This window comes from Cornus florida, unplaced genomic scaffold (genome assembly GCF_030987335.1).
Source record: "Cornus florida cultivar Cherokee Brave unplaced genomic scaffold, ASM3098733v1 CherokeeBrave_3.0.0_Hap2_Chr08, whole genome shotgun sequence".
In the NCBI taxonomy this organism is placed as follows: domain Eukaryota; kingdom Viridiplantae; phylum Streptophyta; class Magnoliopsida; order Cornales; family Cornaceae; genus Cornus; species Cornus florida.
In genome coordinates this window covers 6415170-6437136 of record NW_026775578.1, presented here as the reverse complement: position 1 = coordinate 6437136, position 21967 = coordinate 6415170, and the positions used below count along the sequence as shown (strand labels likewise).

Sequence of the window (21967 nt, the reverse complement as noted above, 5' to 3'; positions counted from 1 at the left end):
TGGTGGTCAAGTGTGTAGATGGGCCATTGATGTAGATGGGTATTGAGATGAGATGAAGAACCTTTTTGTAATTTTGAATCAGTAGGATGGGGACCCATGTGGCTTGTTGTTAGGCTCTGTTTGGGAATGTGAAGTGGCTGCCATTTGATTAGTTTTTGTGTATGAAGTGCTTGGGAGTTTTTCAGAAGCTGTTGGAAAGTACTATTTCATCTCTACATAGGTCCCTTTGAGATGAAGAACCTTTTTGTAATTTTGAATCAGTAGGATGGGGATCCATGTGGCTTGTTGTTAGGCTCTGTTTGGGAATGTGAAGTGGCTGCCATTTGATTAGTTTCTTGTGTATGAAGTGCTTGGGAGTTTTTCAGAAGCTGTTGGAAAGTACTATTTCATCTCTACTTAGGTCCCTTTGCCATATAAGAAAGGGTAAGTTCCTCTGTGTGATTAGTGTTGGATTCTCTGACCAGAAAAAATATGGCATAATGAAATTTGATTCTTGAATCAAACTAATAGTGACACATTATGTAAATCCACAGAATCAAAGACTGCAAACTCTGTACATGAAGAGTCTTCATCTTCATTCAATTTTACCCATCTGCTGGTTGTACCATGCCCTTAGATATCATACAGGTACAATTCTAGTCATCACTCACTTTCTACTTCTTGTTGTCTTTAATTGTCTGCTAGTTCTTTTTTTTTTTTTTTTTCATGGCAAGAATGTTAGGGGTAAGGAGGGTGTGGGAGGGTGCAAGGTTCAAACACAAGCTCCTAGTCACGGGGAGCAACCCAACCACTCAGGCAACACGGCACTTGCAATTGTCTACTAGTTTAACAATGTACATTCACTTACTGGTTAAGCACACGAAGGACACGGTTTGAGGCTTGAGTGGACAATTATTGCTTTTAGAACTTTCTGCATTTTGGCGCTCCATGGCTTGCCAGTCGCAAATTTTCCAAGAAAAATAATTTGGTCACACAGTAGAGTTACTTTATCTAAACATAACATTAAAACAGCTCATTCTCACATTACGTATTTATTAGTCTTCGAGTTCTTATTCAGTTCTATTCGTGTTTCCATTTATGCTTTACAGAGAAGATTTAACCTGTAGTTTTGATTGAGGGCTGGTGGTTCTATCCATGTGCTAGGCAACAGAAGCTTTTAGTTATTAGAGTTGGTCAAACTGAAAGATAATAATTTTTAAGGTGATGTTCAGCCATCTTGAATGTGGGGATTCTGAGAAGAGAGAGAAAAAATGTGGTGGATATGGTGGAATTGAGGTTTATTGTCCTTGATAGGCCCTACACCCCAATGGATGCCAATCAACAAGTTGATCCCAAATATTATATCAATGGACCATTCCTCCAAAGAACTCTGATGTCTACTGGAGAAGAAAGATTGAAATACTATCCAATTTAAAACAGTTCAACAGTGCCATCAATTGATGTAGAACTTGAAAACAACTGGACATAGGACATTCTATTATTTAACATGATCAGTCTTTACCAAAGAGGTAAAGACACTTCGAAACAACGCCCCAAAACTTGAACAATATGAGAAATTTTTTAAAATAAATTATTTATTTTTATCAATACTAGTAGTCCAAAGCTATGCATATAATTCAAAAACATATAAAAATTCGGAATATTTGGAGAGAAAATGAAGATATGAAGTGTGGGGAAGGACGTTCTTTCTCATTATAACTGATAACTGGATAATTGTACAAAGCTACATAAAAACTTGGAACTAAAGAAAAAAATAAAGCCTCGTCATCCTCGGTATACAAAACACCCAAACATTATCAAAACTTTGGGCTTTTCTGGAGAGGGCTGGTCTCTGTGCTAGTTGTTCTTTCTTTCTGTTTTCATAATTGCTATCTTTACACGATACATTTCACTCTGATCTGCAATGTATTTAACAAAGAAGGAAAAGGAAAGGGAAATCAATGAATGTTTCGGAGATCTGTGATCAGAACTGTGAAATGCATCGTCGATGTGAAGGGACTTTTTGCTTCTTCTGCTTCAAATCTTCCTTCCACGCCTTGCCGATGTCTTGTGCTATTCTCATTGCATCTGAGGATGCACCAGAGAGCCCTCTTCTTGTGAATCCAACAGCATAGAGCCCAGCATTTCCTTTCCACCCATTTGATGGCACCTTTGGAAAACCATTCTTGGAGAAGAATTCTGTTTCCTGTACATAATCAAATCAAAACAAGATTACTCCATTTATCCAAATATCTTTTATGCACTTAATAAAGAACAAAATATCAGAAACTCAAATAAAAAAACACAAAAAAGAACAACTGTCAGGAATGATATATTTCTGACTGCAAAGAAATGGAACAAAGATCAAACTGCCAAACAGAAGCTTAGCCATCTGTTCATAGTCTGACATCCTTTTGGGATTATGGGTATCATTTTCTTTATAGTCCCAACTGTCAAAACTGTCACAGAATACCCCCTCCCCCAGAGTATGTGTGTGTGATTGTGCGTGTATGACCGTGTGTGAAGAATGAACAGGGAACTTAGAATATCATCTCACCTGTAGCCAGTATGGGACATTGCTGCGGTACCCAGTAGCCAAAACAACCGAGTCAATTTCGAGCATTTCACCATTAACGAGTTCAACCATGTCGCGAGAGAACCTCTTGATTCCGGGGACTATATGAATTTCACCAGATCTGATCTTTTCCATTGCACCAATGTCCAGAACAGGGGTCTTTCCACTGGTGTTCTTGAGCTCCAATGGACCCATTGTTGGCCTTTTCAGCCCGTATTTCTCAATGTTTCCAAGAATCAACCATGCGAAAATCAGCAAAATCTTATCAACCACCCAAAGTGGTAGCCATTTCGTCATCATAAAAGCCAATTCAAACGTTGATCTCCCAAATACTTCCCTCGGCAAAACATGAACCTGTAGATCAAAAACAGAGTGCACTTTGTAAGTATCTGAATTTCATGACTTAAAATTTCTAGTTTCGAAGTAAAAAAAAAAAAAAAGTACTATAAGAATGACTTACCGAGCTTCGGACCACCATTGATGGTTTAGCATTGTGGTTGGAGAGGTCAAGAGACACTTCCATGCCTGAATTTCCACAACCCACAACAAGAACTTTCTTTCCAGAGAAGCTCTCTCCAGACTTGTACTCACAAGCATGAACTACTTCACCTCCAAAATCTTTCAATCCGTCAATATCCGGCATCACACGCTCTGCATTCTCGCCGGTGGCCACCACAAGCCACTGGCAAATGTAGTCAACCTCAGACCGGGTTGAGCCCCTGGTGGACACGGTCCTGACACGCCAAAGGCCCCAAGCCTCGTCGTACTTCGCTGACTGCACACACTCATTGAATTGTGGGTTGATTTCAAAGTGCTCTGCATATGATTCAAGATAGTTTATGAACTGTTTCTTTGTTGGGTATTCCGGGAAGCTTTCGGGGAATGGGAGCTTAGGGAGTTGGCAGAATTTCTTGGGGAGGTGAAGCTTTAGGCGATCATAAGTACGCTTTTGCCACAACGATGCAATACAATCAGCTCTTTCAAGTACCACAAAGGGCACACCTTGCTCTCTGAGGCATGCTCCCACTGCTAGTCCGGACGGCCCGGCTCCGACTATGACTGGGCCATTCACCCAAACACAACGAGGATAACAGAAGTCATTGTTATCAGAAACACTAAACATTTTCAGCTTACAAAAGGGTGTGTGAAAGAATAGTTTTTGAGCTTAGTTGGTAGTAGTTTGTAGAAGAGCAAAGAGAGATGATAGGGTGGGTTTTTGAGGTTCGAAGTGAGAGAAGACAATGGAGTTTGTGTTTTTTGATGGGAGATGAGGGGATGGAGGGGGCTTAAATAGGGGAGGGGGGTGTTGGGACATCACTGATGAGAGGTGCATGTGATGGGAGTGGGAAGTTAATGCTCTTCAAGGCTCATTCCCAAATCATAAGCTGAAGTCTGCTTTATATTTTCTTTTATGTTACAATCATTAAACAATTAGATCTTACTAAATTATATTTGCTATTAAAAAAATGAAGAGGGTTCAGCTTATTCTTTTTTAATTAATTGTTATATTTTTTTATTTTAAAAATATTTAGAATTTATATGAAGTTATTGCTGTGTATAAAATAAGTGACATAAGGTAAAGGCTCCAACGACGGATGAGTACATGACAATTCCATGCTATAATTTTCAAATATTGATATTTATATTTAGGTTTAGAAAATGGAAATAGCCACTGAAAATAAAATTGTAAGTCCGACTTTCCTCATGCTACTGTGACGAGAATTTCGTACAATTAGACTAATTTTTTTTTTATAATTTAATCTTCAACTCTCGGATGAAATTAATGAGCATAATATAGGAGAGATACACTGAGAATAACACAAATGAGGTATATTTTATTTATTTATTATTATTATTTTTAAATTTTTGGGAAAACTACTAAACATGTTGAAACAAAAGAATTAGAGGGAGAATTAGGGAACAGTGATAGTGACTCGTCATCCTCATCAGATTTTGGTGGGCCTACAAATGGGTCTGAAACAAAGTCTATGCTTACCTGGCATGGGAGGAGTTGCTGACTGGAATAGGCACAGTGCACCCACGTGGGAGTGGATCAGTCAAGGGTTTTAACGTCAAACCCCTCTAATTGGACCCCCCACAGGCTTCAGAGGCATTGGGATTGGGACTTGTAAGGCTGTTTAGGTCCACAAAACCCATTCCTGCCAACCCATGGTTCACACCCACGTTGGTGGCATCTGTAGTCCCACATTGGTCCTAACATTTTGTACAATGCCTTTCCTTAATTCATCAACAGAAAAAAAATCTTAGGGTTTTGGATTAAAAAGTCAATATTGCCATTTTTAGCCTCAAGAGACCATTATTTAGCAGTGATAATGTTGTCCTTTCGCTAAGAATGTATCGATAACTGTATGATAACGAAGCTATATTAAAAAAAGAAAGAGTTGTTCACATGTAGGTCAGTCATGGTCGATACGATACACACAAGATGTGGGGACTAGTCCAACACAGTTAAAATAGACTCTACATGTCTCATTTGCGTACCGACTCTGATTACCTTAACTAATGTCATTATAAATAGACCTTCATTATTATTTTGATTGAAAGAAAAAAATAATAATATTCTTAAACACGTCACTAATTTTAGAGGGATAAAAGTTAAAAATTAGTATGAAAAAAATCGGAATGATAACTCTGAGTCCTAAATTACACAATTGAAGATGGTTTATTTATAAGTTGAAGAATTCAAAAAGCTAGCAAGGGGTTAAATAACTCAGCCCACTTCATGAAGGGTTCGACCATCTGTTAACTTCGTACGAACCACTGCTCATGAACTTTAAGAATAGGACAGTATGGCCTTAACCAATGCATTCAACTAATTAGTTAGCTAGGTTTAAGATTTATTACTTTTTAACAATTTTAATGGAAAATATTATATGATGATAGTAAACAATTTTGGAGTAGGAATCAATGTCATGCATGTAATTCTATGGAAACCCTAATCCCTGTGATAACACGTATAAGGCTGACAATTGATACACGCGTCGTCATGCTAAGGAAGGAAGTAAAGTACTGGAATTTGGAGCTTTTCCTATGATAATGATGGTGATTAAAAAGTGAACGTACTTAGGATTCATACTTGTATGCTAGCTATAGGTTAGTCATGAAGTACTGCTATATAGTAATTAATTAATAGTAGTATATTTTTTAACTGCATATATATATCTATGTGCATGAAGAGTTTTGAGTTGGAAAAATGATGGTGCAGCCCACCAGGACCACTGGTGTTAATCGAGTGAAAATTCATGGGAAGAAGAGGGAAGCATGTGCATGAATTGTTTGGTTTCATGGAGTCTCTCCTTTTTATGAAAAGATTGAGAGCTATGGATTTGGCGTTTCTATGGCTATATATATTAGTATTATATCATGAAAAAGGGCTTTGGAATGAGTAATATCATGATCATACCAAACTTCACTTAGGCCAACCCAACCCATATTTTAAAAACAAACCTCCAAATGCAACATACAAAGGGATGATATATATGTGTGTGTACACACACAACACACACACACACACATATATATATATGAAAGAGGTAGAAAGATATGTACTTGGCCATATCCCATGCATGAATGATTTGGTAGGAATGTATATGTCTTTTTGTTATACATTTCTAGCTTCCACCAGCCTTGCAATGCTCCAAGGCCAGCTTGCTTGTTAGCTTTCCGGAGGCTGTCTACTTTTAGGATTTATCAAAATGCCATTATATATATTAATATATATTACTATTTGAATATTTTCTCTTCTTTCACAGCAACAAACCTAGCTAGGGCTTTTTTTCCTTCTATTTTTATTTTATTTTTTACTCAAATTTAATTTATTTTATTTTATGGTCGGCGGTACTTGCTATGAAGCTAGCGCGTTTTGGCAGAATATCTTTAGTGTGGATTAGCTAACTAAATTATGCAAAAGTTTTTCGAAAATCTACAATGAATGCAGTCACGCGTAAAGAAAAGTAGGAGAATATATATATAATGAAATCATATATATATATATATATATATATATATATATATGCATTAGGATATATGTATGTCTAATATAACTTCACTGTCTTCTTATAAGGACATATATACTTCCTGGAAGCTCAGTTACCAACTTTCACTTAGCTTGGCGGAAAAAAGAAGTTTCATTTGGCAGAAAGTTAACTGATGGGTATCTAAGAGTGAGATTTGGCGGTGCCGCTACAATTTATATAATATGCATATGCATTATTCCCTTGGATGCATATAGGTTAATTATTGTCACCTTTGTTGATGAAATATATATATATATATATATATATATATATATATATATATATATAATATGATGGTTTTGATTATTGTTTCCCCTCATAAATTATATTGTTATTTTTATTTATATAGATCCTATTATCAAATCTGTATTTACCTAAACCCGTAAATATGTACTATAAGATATAGAACCATTCTTCGTTTAATATATATATATATATATATATTACTAATTTAATCTCATATCCAGAGCCAGTAATGAGGTGCGTTTGGTTCGCTGGATATCCCCTCCATTTTCAAAAATAGCAACTAGCAATAGCATATTACATTAACCCAATCCTTTCTAACTTACCAAAAATTAAAAAAATGTGTTTGTGCGCGGCGCGTATGTGTATCCACATATGCAGGACATGTTACATAGAAATATATATATATATTTGAATGGTAAGTTGGAATTAAAAAAGCATATAGTTGGAATCTTGGGCAATGGATAAAGAAATTAAGGTCCAATTCTAACCTCTTGACAGCGTCTATTAGTTTCATATTGAGCTTTGCCACCTCTACAATGCTAAGACTTCTACCATACATCTTATCCACATAATTGATCAATTCCCATTATTTTCCCTCCTTTGTTTTAAATCGCACTTTGTCGGGCAGGTTAAACTCCTTTCAAAATTAATATGTGGCACCCGTTATTACTCAACTATTTAATTGGTAGAGTGTTCAGCTTTCCGAACGGGTGGGTACATATTCGAGTCACCTTCCTCTAATTTGTTAAAAAAAAAAAAAAAAACAATGTGGCACCCTCCCGTGCCTAGATCCTCTCCTATTATTACATTAATCTTCATACGCAAAAGATGGAACACTTATGCAACACCTACTTATACAATACATTTGGTGTGTTATTTGTTGTGTTATTGATTTAAAATTATTACATGATTGTTACATTGTTGATTTAAATACGTTCAACCGCAATATACTTAAAATCATACCAATAAGGATCCTAATTTTTACTTTCCCCTACAAGTTTTGGTGGTTTTCTTAATTGGTCTAAACTAGGGGTTCAACTTGGGTTGGGTAACCCGAACTCAACCCGATTTTTCACAAGCTTGGATAATCATTTTTATAATTAATTAGGTTGGGCTTAGGTTGAAAAATCTCAACCCGAATTTAATTAGGGTTGGGCTTGGGTTGAAGTGCTAGCAATCCAAACCCGAATTCTAATATTATTTTCATATATATTTTTACTTTTTTTTTTTTTTCCCTAATTGGTACTCACACACGCATGCCTCCACTGAGACTCGAACCCCTGACCTCTCTTTGAGAAGTAGGAACTTGGTACATATTTTTACTTTTAAATACATTATATATAATATTTAAAGTATGATTAATTTTTTTCTTTTCAACATTTTTTGTTAAATCTTAACTTATTATATGTTAATGAGGATTAATTTTTTAAAAAGTTTGTAATTTATTAAAAATCTACAAAAAGTCTTTAAACTTTTTCTTATTTAAGAGTAATTTAATTTAAAACTAATTCGAGATCATATTAAATTTTCGATATAAAGATTAGTTATATGAGTAACCCGAAATTTTAACTTGAAATCTAAGCCCGAGTTACAAGTCCGAATTTAAAATTAGAAGGATGGATTGAGTTCGGGTTGAGTAGTTAATGTTAAGGATAGGATTAAGATTAGTCTTGGATTTAACATTTCAAATAATGAGTTGGACTCAACCTCAAATTCACCTAATCCGTCCGAATTGTAGCCCTAGTCTAAACTACTTCCTCTTGGTCAACAAGATCCAATGTGACCTAAAAAATGGAGTTCCAAAAATATTAAAAAGTGGAGTTCGGTTCCGTAATGATTGATAGAGGGTTCTTTAAAATTGCAAGAGGCTAGGTTGCATTCTCTCTCTCTAGATCTCTCTCTCTCAACCCTGTATAATTTTAATATATACGTACACATACTCATTGAACCACCAACTTCCGATATTAAAATATCATCATGATTATTAATCAACTTTATTTTAGAAAATAATAAAACATAATAACATGACAATCATTAAATTAAACAATAAAAAGAAGAATAACTCCCCTTGCTAGCTTCACAAATCTACGGCTCTAGATCATCTTCTATTGGAATTTCCATATGTTAAACCATTGGATCCAAGGCCGTATGAGAGAGAGAGAGAGAGAGAGAATCTCTTTAATTTATATTATAGTTTCAAGGTGAAAGATGGCTCACATGGCATCATGAGAACTTTTGAAGAATAAAAAATAAAAATAAATAAATCCACAAAAACAAAAGGAAAACTCTATAGACCTATTATATATGTATGGGGTCACATAAGAACCTTTGAAAGATTTAGAAGATCCTATTTTCAAAACCTATTCTTGTACAAATATTTAATGTGACTCACTATAGATCTTTTATTTAGATATAAGAACTTAAATTATTTGGTCAGCATATTTGCTTGCATGTGTTTTCAACATCTTTTGTGATATGAGAACAAAAGGAAAATCTTTAGTAACTATAATTGGAACATAACACAATTAATTTTCTTTTTTGTGGGATTATTGTCAAGAGTAACATTTATGGCAATCTCTTTGGTCAGCAGCATATATACATATGTGTGTGTATTACCAAGACCATTAAACTATTTAAGCTGAATTAACGGTGCACTTATTCTGTTTCCATGACATATCTAAACATGATATTTATATGCTATGGTATTGAAAGTATCGATTGTTAAATAGGAAAATGGCCTTCAGGAAACAAAAAAGAAAATTAATTATGTCTTTTATTTGGAAGATACGTCTTACAAAATTCAAGTTTCAAAAATCAAAATTGAAGTTCAATAAGTGAAAGTGTATAATATCCGGAGGCGTCATATCTCTGAAGTTCTCGGTCATTGAATTTGATAGTGGAAATCACTTAATTAATGATTCAACTACTGAAAGGTTTCGATATCATCAAATTTAACAATTACCCACATATCATAATTTTATCATAAAAACGAAATTCCTAGTAATTTTAATAAGTAAGGGTCCAAAATAATTAGTGGGCATTTTAATTTTGTTAATCACATGGAAGAGAACATGGACTAGTTTATAAACAATTACTATAATTTAAAAGGGTTAGCTTAATAATAGAACCCCATTAATGTGGGTTGGGGGGAGATGTTTAATAAGTCATTAATAAGCCATAATGTGGGTGTCCTCATTAATTCCCTTGTGATTTCATTCCATCCTTAAATAGAACGCTTCCCAACGGCTATAAATATATATATATATATATAGTATATAGTATGTTGTTGACGAGGTCGGTAAAACCGTTTGAATGAGGGGTTTGAAGTCCACATAGGTAGCTATTTAGTCATCCAGATGCTATGTTACTAGCATTGCACCTGGCGCAACCAAAGCCTTGCATGTGGCACTATTTCCTCTATTTTTTATGTCATCTCTTTTACCTAGGTGCCGCCCCCCTCACTCAATCGCATGGCTTTAGCGCGCGCGCGCACACACTATTCTCACAGTTTATATCCTTTCAACTATATATATATATATATATATATATAGAGAGAGAGAGAGAGAGAGAGAGAGAGATAATGGAATTTAGTTTATTTTTTTGTTTATGTTTCTTTTAAAATAATAATAATAATAATAACAAAGGTTAACTTATGTGGACATGTGGTGGTTCTTAATGAGATGTGGTTTGAAGACTCCCCTTATAGATGAACCAATTTTCAAGACATCTCACATGAATTTCTTTTAGTATATTAAAAAACTTATTGAGAGATAATAACACATTCTCTTAATCTCTCTTTTTATTTAAAGATGTCTAATATATTGTGATTAGACCAATGCACCTAACTAATCATACATGGCTTTGTGTTGCATATGAGACCACCTAGAAGATTGAGGTTTAGCTGATCAAGGTTTGGATAATTTTTTTTTTTTTTTCAAGGTTTGGATAATCGTAAAACCCAAGTTTAAATTAAAAATAATAATAATAATAAACATCATATATAATTTTGTACTAGCCTCTCATAAACTTCATATGGATTTTCTCTTAGTATTAGAAAAAAAAATAAAGAGATAAAGGATATATTGGTTCAGCTATTCGAAAAAATAGTTATGAAAATTATATAGTTTTCAAGTAACTAAAATATATAAATTGTTTTATAAAGTTAATCATTTTCAATTTTTCATAAATTGTCAAACTAATTGTTTTTTTTTTTTTTTAATTCTTTGATATCATAATTGTTTTCAGAAAAATATATAAGCCAAGTTAAATGGTTTGAGAATAAGAAAAATTATTAATTAGTCCTAGTTTTATAAATATATTCAATTAAGTTCAAAACTCCACTAATAATGGTTTTTTTTTTCAATTTTGCCAGTTCTTTTTAAAATATCTTTATTTTCCCTTTTTATTGAATTATGTAAATTTCAACAGACATTCATAATATCTCGATGCCCTTTTTTATATACCATAATCTCAAATTTACATAAACTTAACTATAATTTTGATATTCTTGTTAATAGAAAATATTTATTATAAAAAATAAAAAATTTGACCGTCCAAAAAAAAAAAAAAAACATATACTCATTATATGACTAGTTAAAATAGTGATTACATTGGAATTATGGTGAATTTTTTAGGCAATACAGTAGTACCATACACAGAGTAATGTGTGTGTGTGTGTGGGGGGGGGGGGGGTAGAGTGTAGACTATCCCCATGCAGATGGTTTCTCCCCCAGAAAAAATTCTGAGGAGTTAAAAGGAATTGGTAATGATCTTAAAACACACTCTATGCTATGCTGGTTTTAACAATCTCAAGGCCAAGTTTTTACAACTTCGAAATGACCACGTATTAGGTGCTGATCCATGATTAATTGATACATGCACTCCGATCATGTGTAGTCCACATTAATTTTCACACGTTACTCAAGTTTGTACTCTAGAAATTTGTAACATATGCGTACACATAGAAATATGTGTGTCTATATATATATACATATATATACTCGCATTTGCATTTATTGTGGAAGAAATGTTGTGGAGTTTAATTCCCAATGAAAATCAATTTCTTGACTATCCCGAAGGGTTTAGTGCACACGGCATGGAGGCCGTTCACGTCTCAAAACATGATTTGGACCGTCCACAAATTAATTTCTAGTGCAACACTGATAACAATTAAGCTATATATATATATATATATATATATATATATCCATGTGACACATTAAAATTTTGTCATAACTCCATTACTTTCCCAAAGTGGAAAGTCATTTTTACTTACTTATCAAGCCAATTCTGAGCACAAAGTCAACAATATTTTATCTAAACAACAAATAATAATAATAAAATCAAAGTCAACCAAAATTGAGAAAAACATTTTATAAACTCTCTATATAGTCTATTGTCCTCTCAGCATTTTTTACTAACCGGAAGTCTGGAACTATATAGTACGTAACTCATTATGTGGCTTAATTCATTCAATTAATTGGATTTATTTAATAACTAATTAGTGTTACTAATTAATAAATTTATTTAAAAAATAAATAAAAATTATCCAGTTTTCTTGCCACGTCAATCAACTTCAAAGTCGGTTTGGTTTGGTCAAATATCCATAATTAGCAAGCTATGTGCCTATTATTATTAACGACTAACTAACTTGATAACTAAAATAACTGTAAACATATAGTAGTATAATAAAATACCATTATATTATTACTATTTATCAACCAGTGAATAGTTATAATATGACGAGAACATGCATGAGCAAGGATTATATGGGATCATTTTTTATTAATTGTGATGAAAGAGGTTTGACCAAGAAAATGCAGTAGCTGAAGAAACACATGAGACCACATGGAACGACCGTTTAAACGAAGAGTTGTATGGATGATCTTCTGGAACAACTAGACTTAATTGGGAATATATATGTGACTGACTTCATTGAGACCATGAAAGGGAAATTAGATGACCAAACTAACATGTGCAGAAGATACTCTTACCCCATCAAAAATTATGCTCTTCATCACCTAACATGAGATTGATATTCTTCAATGTCCATCGAATATTAATCATATCATTTTTTTTTTTTAATTATTTTTTTTGGTCACTAATATTTGATCATAAATCTCTGCATATGCTTTAGTTTTGACCAGAAGTTGCATTTTGGACCATACAGAGACCTAAAACATTAAAGATTGGAGACTAAGAGGGAATATTTGAAAGGATGGCTATGTGATTTGAAATATATATATATAATCATTAACTTGTAAAATTGTGATTACAGATATCATTTTTATTAAATGGAGGTGTAAATACAGAATAAAGGAGTGCAAACACCTCCTTTAAATTGAAAACTATAGCGATCTCACACAAATAAAATATCATAGAATAAAAGGTAAAGACAAATTTTAATTAATGTTATGTTTGGAAACGCAATTTAGTCTAAAATTGGTACTAAAATTCATCTAATTCGAAATCCAAATCACCTTTCCATGCTCTCAAACAATACATAAGCGATATCATGATTGCTTTTAATAGGGTTATGGTATAAATTGTACGATAAAACTCAAAATTGATTTGCAATTATCAAATTTAAGTGTAGCTTCCTTGTGTTGGACAGATTAAAGGGTCAAATCGAACACAATTTGAAGTACAAAATTCTCAATCCAAAATCAGATACAATCTAGCTTTGATTGTGACCAACATTAATCATGTTACCCCTAAGTAGGCGTTGATGTTGAATGTTGATAGATAAGATCACAAGAAAATATTTTATTTGGATATTCTCAATCCAAAAACTTGCTTGTCATTATAACTCTCAAAATTTAGATGGTCTTTTCAAATTGTCATTTTATCAATAAAAGAGTGACATCTTGCTAAAAGGGGCATGTGGAGAAACAGAAGTTGATTCATTTTCATTTTCATTTTTTTTTATTGGTGCCTCATTAAAAGGTTGATATACGTCTGTCTCGGTTGAAAATGATCATCCAAAAGTCCTCTCATGGGCCGAGACTTTAAACTTGGCCCACACTTTTTAAAAGTCGCTATCACACTATGAGATTGAAACCTATCAGTTTTCCCAATCTACAAAGCCCAATAACATTCCTGTTGATGGGCCTCATCAGATATGATTTTATGTACGGCTTTCATCCACGTTTGCATTTCCTCTGATTTCATATTCGAAGTACTCGAAATTTTTTTTGAAAGTTGTATCTGTTGGGATTTATATGCCCTGGCATAGCAAATTTCTGTTTAGATTAATTGACATATGTTCCTGACGTTTCTGAAATATTTATGTTTTATACAATTGGTGAATTCAATGTATTATATTTCGATTCACTATGAAATTGATAGTGTCCATGTAATTACAAGAAATATTTATATATATGTATGTGATGGCAATCAATGCATGATATATAAATAGTAATTATAAATTGTTCATAGTCGGTAATTATGGATGGACTCATAATTAATTAAGACTTGAACTGGATCCGCGTTAGGTTGAGATATATTGCGAGAGCCGTCGTATGCAATTACTCCCTATCACCGTCATGGCATTTGACTCTTAAGCATGAGAAAAGTATAGACTCTTTTATTAATTAATAATTACTTTGATTTATTCGGCGGATTCTTCGGGATCCTTAGACCGACACTTCGGGTAGTTATGTAATTAATAGTTAGAGGGTTATATTTTCAATATTTGCATCATTGCTACTTGTATTTATTTTGTATTGATTATGGTTGATCACAAAGTAAATTCGAAGGCCTTCGTATGATTTTAGACAAAATGATTTATTATATATTTATTTATTAAATTATTATTTTTGTCGAACAAATGTTTTATTGTGATCGAGCCAGAAATAATCAAAGGTACCAAAATAAATATATTAATTAAGTAGTCGGATTGATGGCATTATTTATCCGATAACTAATTATGCATAGAGGGGTCAAAGTGCAATATTTACTTAGAGGTTATTTATTATTTAATTGGAGTTCAATTAATTTCTTTTAGTGGAGTAGAAATTAATTTATGAATTAATTGAATTGGGTCCATGGACCGGGCCAATTATTAATTCATTGTAGCCAATAAAATAATAGGCCCAATGGATTCTCACTCATAGCCCAACTTGATATTGGAATCATATTAGATTTGAGACATCTGAATTAGAGATGGAGAAGGATTTGTTGTTTCCTTTTCTTTATTTTTATGTTGCCTATAAATATACATGGTCTATATATATTTTAGGAAGTGATTTTGATGAGAAGGAAAAAGGAATATTTTTTCTCTCTCTAGAAAATTAGGATTTATGTTCTCATCTAATGGAGGCTCCTACAAGCCTAGTTTTCCGAGGTAATTCATGGAGGCTTATGAGTGATTCCTAAAGGCAAAATAATTACCAAGAAGATGGAGATCCAAGGAGAAGGCATCTTGCTAAGGGATCTACAATAAGTGAGAACATTCACTTTAGAGGAAAGTTTTAAAGGTTTACTCAGACCCTTGATGTAAGTATTCAATCTGTTAATTGAATGATACATCATATTTTATTTTTGCGTAAAGCTTGTCTCTATGTGATGAATCAAGATCTATGAATTAAAATCCCTCAAAAAGTTTTTAAAACTTGCACGTTTCCCAATAGTGGTATCAGAGCATGGTTTGATTCATTACTAGAGATCATGATTTTATGAAAATCATCATTCATGGATCCAAAATTATATTCATATATATTTTTATTGATGTATGTTGATGTATGATTTAATATGTTGATATATATTGATACATGATGATGTATGAATAATTGTGAATGAATGATGATGTATGGTTGGGCCATGGATGAAGCTTATAGGAATATTGAATGTAATTTTATCTTTGGATGAATGTAATTAAGGCTTTGATTTAGCCGTTTGACTGTTCAATGATGTAATTTATTTTTCCCATTGTATTTCAAGTTGTAAATATTTTTAAAGCCATGTAATATTCATCAAAGGATACTATGAAGCTTCAAGAAGGTCCAAAAGGGTTAAATTATGCTTCAGTAATTTTCTGGAATTTTTTCGAATTTTTTCGAATTTTTCTGGAATTTTTTGAGGCTTAATTTAATTTTCTGGAAATTTTTCTGATTTTTCTGAAATTTTTCAGCGATTTTCCGGCGACCGGAGTTTGGCCGGCGACAAGGGACAGCTCCGGAAGGTGGACGGATGATCCGGTGTGGTGCGGTATACATGAGCGCACATCAGCAACCGTCGGATCAAAGTTCAGCGAGGCAAAGATCCAGTGGAGTGCGGCTGGAAGTTGCCCCATGCACCAGCATTAGCAAGGCGCGTGCATGACACGCGCCGGAACCACAGCAGCGCGCATGGCGCGTGCCAGCGCGTGGAACGCGCTGGCAATTCGCACACGCGCGTGAGAGCGCGTGGCACGCGCTTCAGCATTCTCCCAGAGCGTGCAGGCGCGTGGGAGCGCGTGGCACGCGCTGGAGACCTCTAGAGACGCGTCCAGGCGCGTGAAGAGGTTGGAAGGCGCGTGGTAAGCGCGTGTTGATGCGTGTAAGACCTTTCAAGCGCATTCGGACCGCCGTTTCGCTTCTCCTGGTGCGTACCAGCTTTATGTGGGTGTTTGCAAGCCGATGGATGATCTTCCCGTAATACTTAGAGTAGTTAAATGTTAAAAGCTGATTCTATTGGCCATTTTATTTGTTTTATCTGTCATTTGTTTATTTATGCGATGTATGAAATGCATGGAATATATAATTGTTAATTAATTATTATTCATGCATTGGATCCATGATATTTATTTAAATGGCTTGATTTATATTAATTAAGTTATGAAAATTAATTGGATTTGATTACTAATTAATTTGAGGGCACTTATTGGGAAACGCAAAATTTTTGTAAATTATTTTTAAAGTGTGCTTCAAATTAAATATTAGTGAATCGTTTAAAGTCCAAATATTTTCTAAATTTAATTGGATTAAAATCAAGACGTTTTGCATGCATTATATCATGTAAATAAATAAATTCAAAACCCTACTTATGAATGATTAAAAATTGAGTGGGAGCGGGGATTTTTATACATTACCCCATGGCCTTCGTTATTAGAACCATTGTAATTAGATCTTCAAAAATAAGGCCCCACGCATGATTTGAAGAGTCTTAATATTACAAGAATGGTTGTCTCATGAAAATACAAATATTAAATGTTCATTGTAATTAGATCTTTAAAAATAAGACCCTACGCATGATTTAAAGAGTCTAGATTATAATGACAACATATTTAATGTTTAATTTTTCGTTAGAGTTTTAATAACGTTGTACACTCAATCTAAAATCAATAGTGTTAGCTTCCCAACGAAGTGGTCTGTACTAGGTGATTTTAGAAAGGTTAAATTAAATCGGGAATCATTTCATATGATAGACAAGGCATTGTCTTAAGAGATATGAAAATGATGGAATTTGCCCGCCAATAGCAATAATGAACTTCGTCAACCGAATAAGTTATTGGCGTATTGGTTATTCGATTTTTCATGCAGTGGTTAAGGGACCCACATACTATTTTAATGGAAGTGCTCACCTAATAGTAGATGAATCTCAACAATAGTAATAATGAACTCCTCCAACAGGATAAGTTATTGACATATTGATTGGTTGATTTATTTTGCTACAGAGTTGAGGGACCCGCATTAATTAAAAGGGATTGTTCATCAATAATGATAATGATCTCTTGTTCAATTGAGATTTATTATATTATGTGGTTAACAAACTCATTTTAATTTTAAATATGCATGACAGTATTAATAATTCACTTTGCATATTGTATGAATGCATTTATATTCAGATTAATTATGTCTAATCCAGTTTATCTGCTTGCTTACATATTCAATGTAACTGGACTTCATTAATATTGACTGGGAAAGGAAGTTAGATATTTTATTCACAACGTAAGGGTACAAATGTATTTACTACTCCTAAACCTAATCCTTTTACTTTAAGATACCCAAGAGAATATTAATGCTTTGAATAACTGAAATAAGGCAAATGAGATGACTTGGTGCAATATTCTAGAGTTTACCTCGAATACGCTCCAAAACTAACATTTACATTATTTTATTTTCTTCAAGCATCATGTTAAAATTTAATAAGATGTTTTGGTGAGATTAGATAGAGAGTATGCCAAAGTACTATGTCAGACTTGAATAGCATCAAGATAGCCTAAGGAACTCCAGTATGAAATCGAATTTTGAAAAATGATTATTTATTATTTAAAAATTAGCTGGAGATCAATAGGGCTGACTTGGGTGGTAAGTTTCAAATTGACATGATTATTGCCTTGTTACCAAAGATGGTTCGGCTTTTTCAGAGTAAACTAAATAAGGAATCAGTTTGAGTTCACACTCGCTGATATTCATATAGAATTGGTAACAGAAGAAGGGATAATTAAAAGTATGGGCGTTCCTATCAATCTAACCTAGTCTATACCATCTTCTTCTAGGCCCAAGTGGACGGGCAAAGGATGATAATAGGATTAGGCTAGCACAAAACATGGGTATCCAAAAGGTTAAAGGGAATAAGGCAGTGTATGTTGAGGGCAAAGAAAACTGTTTCTTTTGTCGCTGACTAAGACACTAAAGGACAAACTGTCAAAGCAATGACGTGGCATAGGAAAATATATATTTAATCATTGAGCCAGGTTCTGTGGTTGTATCTATTAATTTCTGATGAATAGATTCTGGAGCCACTAAACATGTTTGCAATTCATTGCACGGATTTCAGGAATCCAGAAGTCTCGATGATATGGAATATATTTGTACTTGACCTGATGTCAAGGTTGTAACTAAGTCAGTGGGAGTATTACATCTGAAATTAAAGAGTATGAGGATATTAGTATTAGAGAATTATCTTTATGCACAGAGGTTAGACGCTATCTAATTTTTGTTTCACTTGTGGCTTATAAAAACTAGATCGTTATTTTGTAAAACTGGTTTTATAAAATTGAATAGATATGCGATTGCTTCTGGTGCATTGAAAGATGGTTAATATACTATAATCACAAGCTCTTAAGATTTGCAGGATGTAGAAACTAATGTTGCATCTTCTAGATTGAATGTTAAGAGAAAATTTGTTATTCCTGACTCATTGTATTTTTTTTGTGTCTATTTTTGGGTTGTAATCAATCAAAATGAGATTTAAAGATTGGTTAAAGAAGGTTTATTACCTAGTGAGGCAGAGGAGCCTAAACCAAACTTGTGAATCTTGTTTTGAAGGATAGATAACTCTAAGGGCTTAATCAGCCAAATGAAATAGACATAAAGAACAATTGGAGTCGGTACACACGTACACGTGTAGTCTTATGAACATCCAATCAAGATTACTCACGTTTTGGATAAATTTACCTGTTGCGACACAAGTCTTATACTTTTGGTATATTCCGAGAGGGTCAAGACTGATGTGGAGCACAGATTAGGTAAACTTATCAAGACACTTCGATCTGATCGAGTATTTGAGTATTTCTTGGGATAATGCAAAGACTATATGGTCAATGAGGGTGTTGTGTACCAGTTTTCCGCAATTAACGCTAAATTAATTTAGGTGTCAAATAGGAATAACAGAATTCCACTTAACATGGTTAGATCTATGATCAGTTATGCCACATTATCTCTTTCATTTAAGAGTTTAGCGTTAATGACATCGATGCGTATTATGAACTGCATTCCATCTTAGTCTGTCTCAAGGATACCGTTGAGCTGTGTTTTTGACTAAATCTTAGTTTGACTCACATGCACATATGGGGTAGTCTTGCACATGTGCGCTTGATATGGACAAGTAAGTTGGAAACAGATCATATGCATGATAGATTTGATAGCTACTCTAAAATGTCATTAGGACTGATTATTTTATGATCTCAATAATAAAAGTTGATTGTTTACACTCACTGTTTATCTATAAGAGAATCATATTATGAATCACATACCTAGTAGCATAGTGTTAGAGAATATGGTAAGAGTACCAGATGTACCACATGTGAACACACTTATTATAGAGATTGAGAATAATAATAAATTCCCTATTGATGCGTTAGCATCATCTAGTACACAGATTCCTGCATTGGTGCAATGATGTAGTGGGAGGATTATCATCCAATCCGACAGAATCATGTTTTTAGGTGAGACCGTTATGGACATCCCTGTTAAACATGAGTTGGACCCAGTAAGCTACACGGAAGCGTGAACCGATATGGATACAGATTGTTTTTGCGAGTTACTATGAAATCAGAGTTGGAATCTATGTATTCTAATAAATTCTGGGATCTTGTAGAACTTTCTAGTAGGGTGATTTCTATGGAAGGCAAGTTAATCTACAAATAGATACCAGAAGATTTCTTAGTGAATAAATCATGAGTGTACAAGGGAATGTCATTAGTTTTCTAATTCTATATATATTGATGACATCCTACTCATTTAAAATGATGTGGAAGTTTTGTCATCAATAAAGAGGTAGTTGTTCAATTACTTTTAAATGAAGGATTTTCAGGATGTAAGCTAGATTCCTAGGATCAAGCTTTTGCAAGATCAAGTTAAAAGGAAAATAGGCTTATCTTAATAATCCTACATTTATAAAGCTTTGACCAGGTTTGGTATGCATAACTCAAAGAATGAGTTCTTGCTTTATTAATATGGATGGCTCTCTCTAGTAAGTAGTTTTTCAAGACTATCAAAGGAGATTGAGCAAATGAGACTGGAACAATATGTTTCGGCATATGAGAGTCTCATATATGCCATGGTCTATACCAAACAGGACATCCGCTACATAGTAGGGATAGTCAGTAGAGATCAGTCCAATACTGGACTTGACAACTGGTCTATTGTGAAAAATATCATTAAGTACCTAAGGAGAATCAATGATATCATACTCATTTATGGATGTGATGATATGGTCCTAGTCAGGTATGCTAGTTCTGATTTTCAATCAGAAGTAGATACTATGAGGTTCATGACTTAGTGTATGTTCACTTAATGGAAGGGAAATCAGTTGGTAGATTGTCAAGCAGATTTCAACTGTTGACTCAAACCTGCAGGTGGAATATATTGCAGCCTTAAAGGTGGCAATATAAGCCTATTGGTTTGATCTCACTGATTTAGAGGTTGTGGAGCATACTAGCCTGCCTATCGAGCTATATTGCGACAATAGTGCAGAAGTAGTCCAAACCAATGACCCAAGGTTCCATAGATGAACAAAATACACTGATAGGAAGTATCATGTTCTACATGATATTATCCGGCAAGAAAATGTACTTGTAGCTAGAACATTGCATTGGAACACAACTTTGTTGATCCATTATCAAAGGTGTCATTGATCAATAATTTTGATCATCATCTGGATAACATTGGAGTTAGGTGCAATTTGAATTGGCTATGAGGGCAAGTGGGAGCTGTTGGGATTTATATGCCCTGGCATAGCAAATTCCTGTTTGGATTAATTGACATATGTTCCTGACGTTTCTGAAATATTTATGTTTTATACAATTGGTGAATTCAATGTATTATATTTCGATTCACTATGAAATTGATAGTGTCCATGTAATTACAAGAAATATTTATATATATGTATGTGATGGCAATCAATGCATGATATATAAATAGTAATTATAAATTGTTCATAGTCGGTAATTATGGATGGACTCATAATTAATTAAGACTTGAACTGGATCCGCGTTAGGTTGAGATATATTGCGAGAGCCGTCGTATGCAATTACTCCCTATCACCGTCATGGCATTTGACTCTTAAGCATGAGAAAAGTATAGACTCTTTTATTAATTAATAATTACTTTGATTTGTTCGGCTGATTCTTCGGGATCCTTAGACCGACACTTCGGGTAGTTATGTAATTAATAGTTAGAGGGTTATATTTTCAATATTTGCATCATTGCTACTTGTATTTATTTTGTATTGATTATGGTTGATAACAAAGTAAATTCGAAGGCCTTCGTATGATTTTAGACAAAATGATTTATTATATATTTATTTATTAAATTATTATTTTTGTCGAACAAATGTTTTATTGTGATCGAGCCAGAAATAATCAAAGGTACCAAAATAAATATATTAATTAAGTAGTCGGATTGATGGCATTATTTATCCGATA

The 21967-nt window shown here is 33.6% G+C and overlaps 1 protein-coding gene across 1 annotated transcript; it reads right to left on the bottom strand.

Moving 5' to 3' along the window:
* Nucleotides 1-1663: 1663 nt before the first annotated feature.
* On the bottom strand, nt 1664-3795 carry LOC132268362 (probable indole-3-pyruvate monooxygenase YUCCA8). Its single transcript, XM_059769218.1, has 3 exons — nt 3015-3795; nt 2537-2908; nt 1664-2185 (listed from the first exon to the last, which is right to left on the bottom strand). Exons 1-3 carry the CDS (start codon nt 3675-3677, stop codon nt 1964-1966), a joined length of 1257 nt encoding a protein of 418 aa, XP_059625201.1. The 5' UTR covers nt 3678-3795; the 3' UTR covers nt 1664-1963.
* Between the last annotated feature and the right edge of the window lie 18172 nt (nt 3796-21967).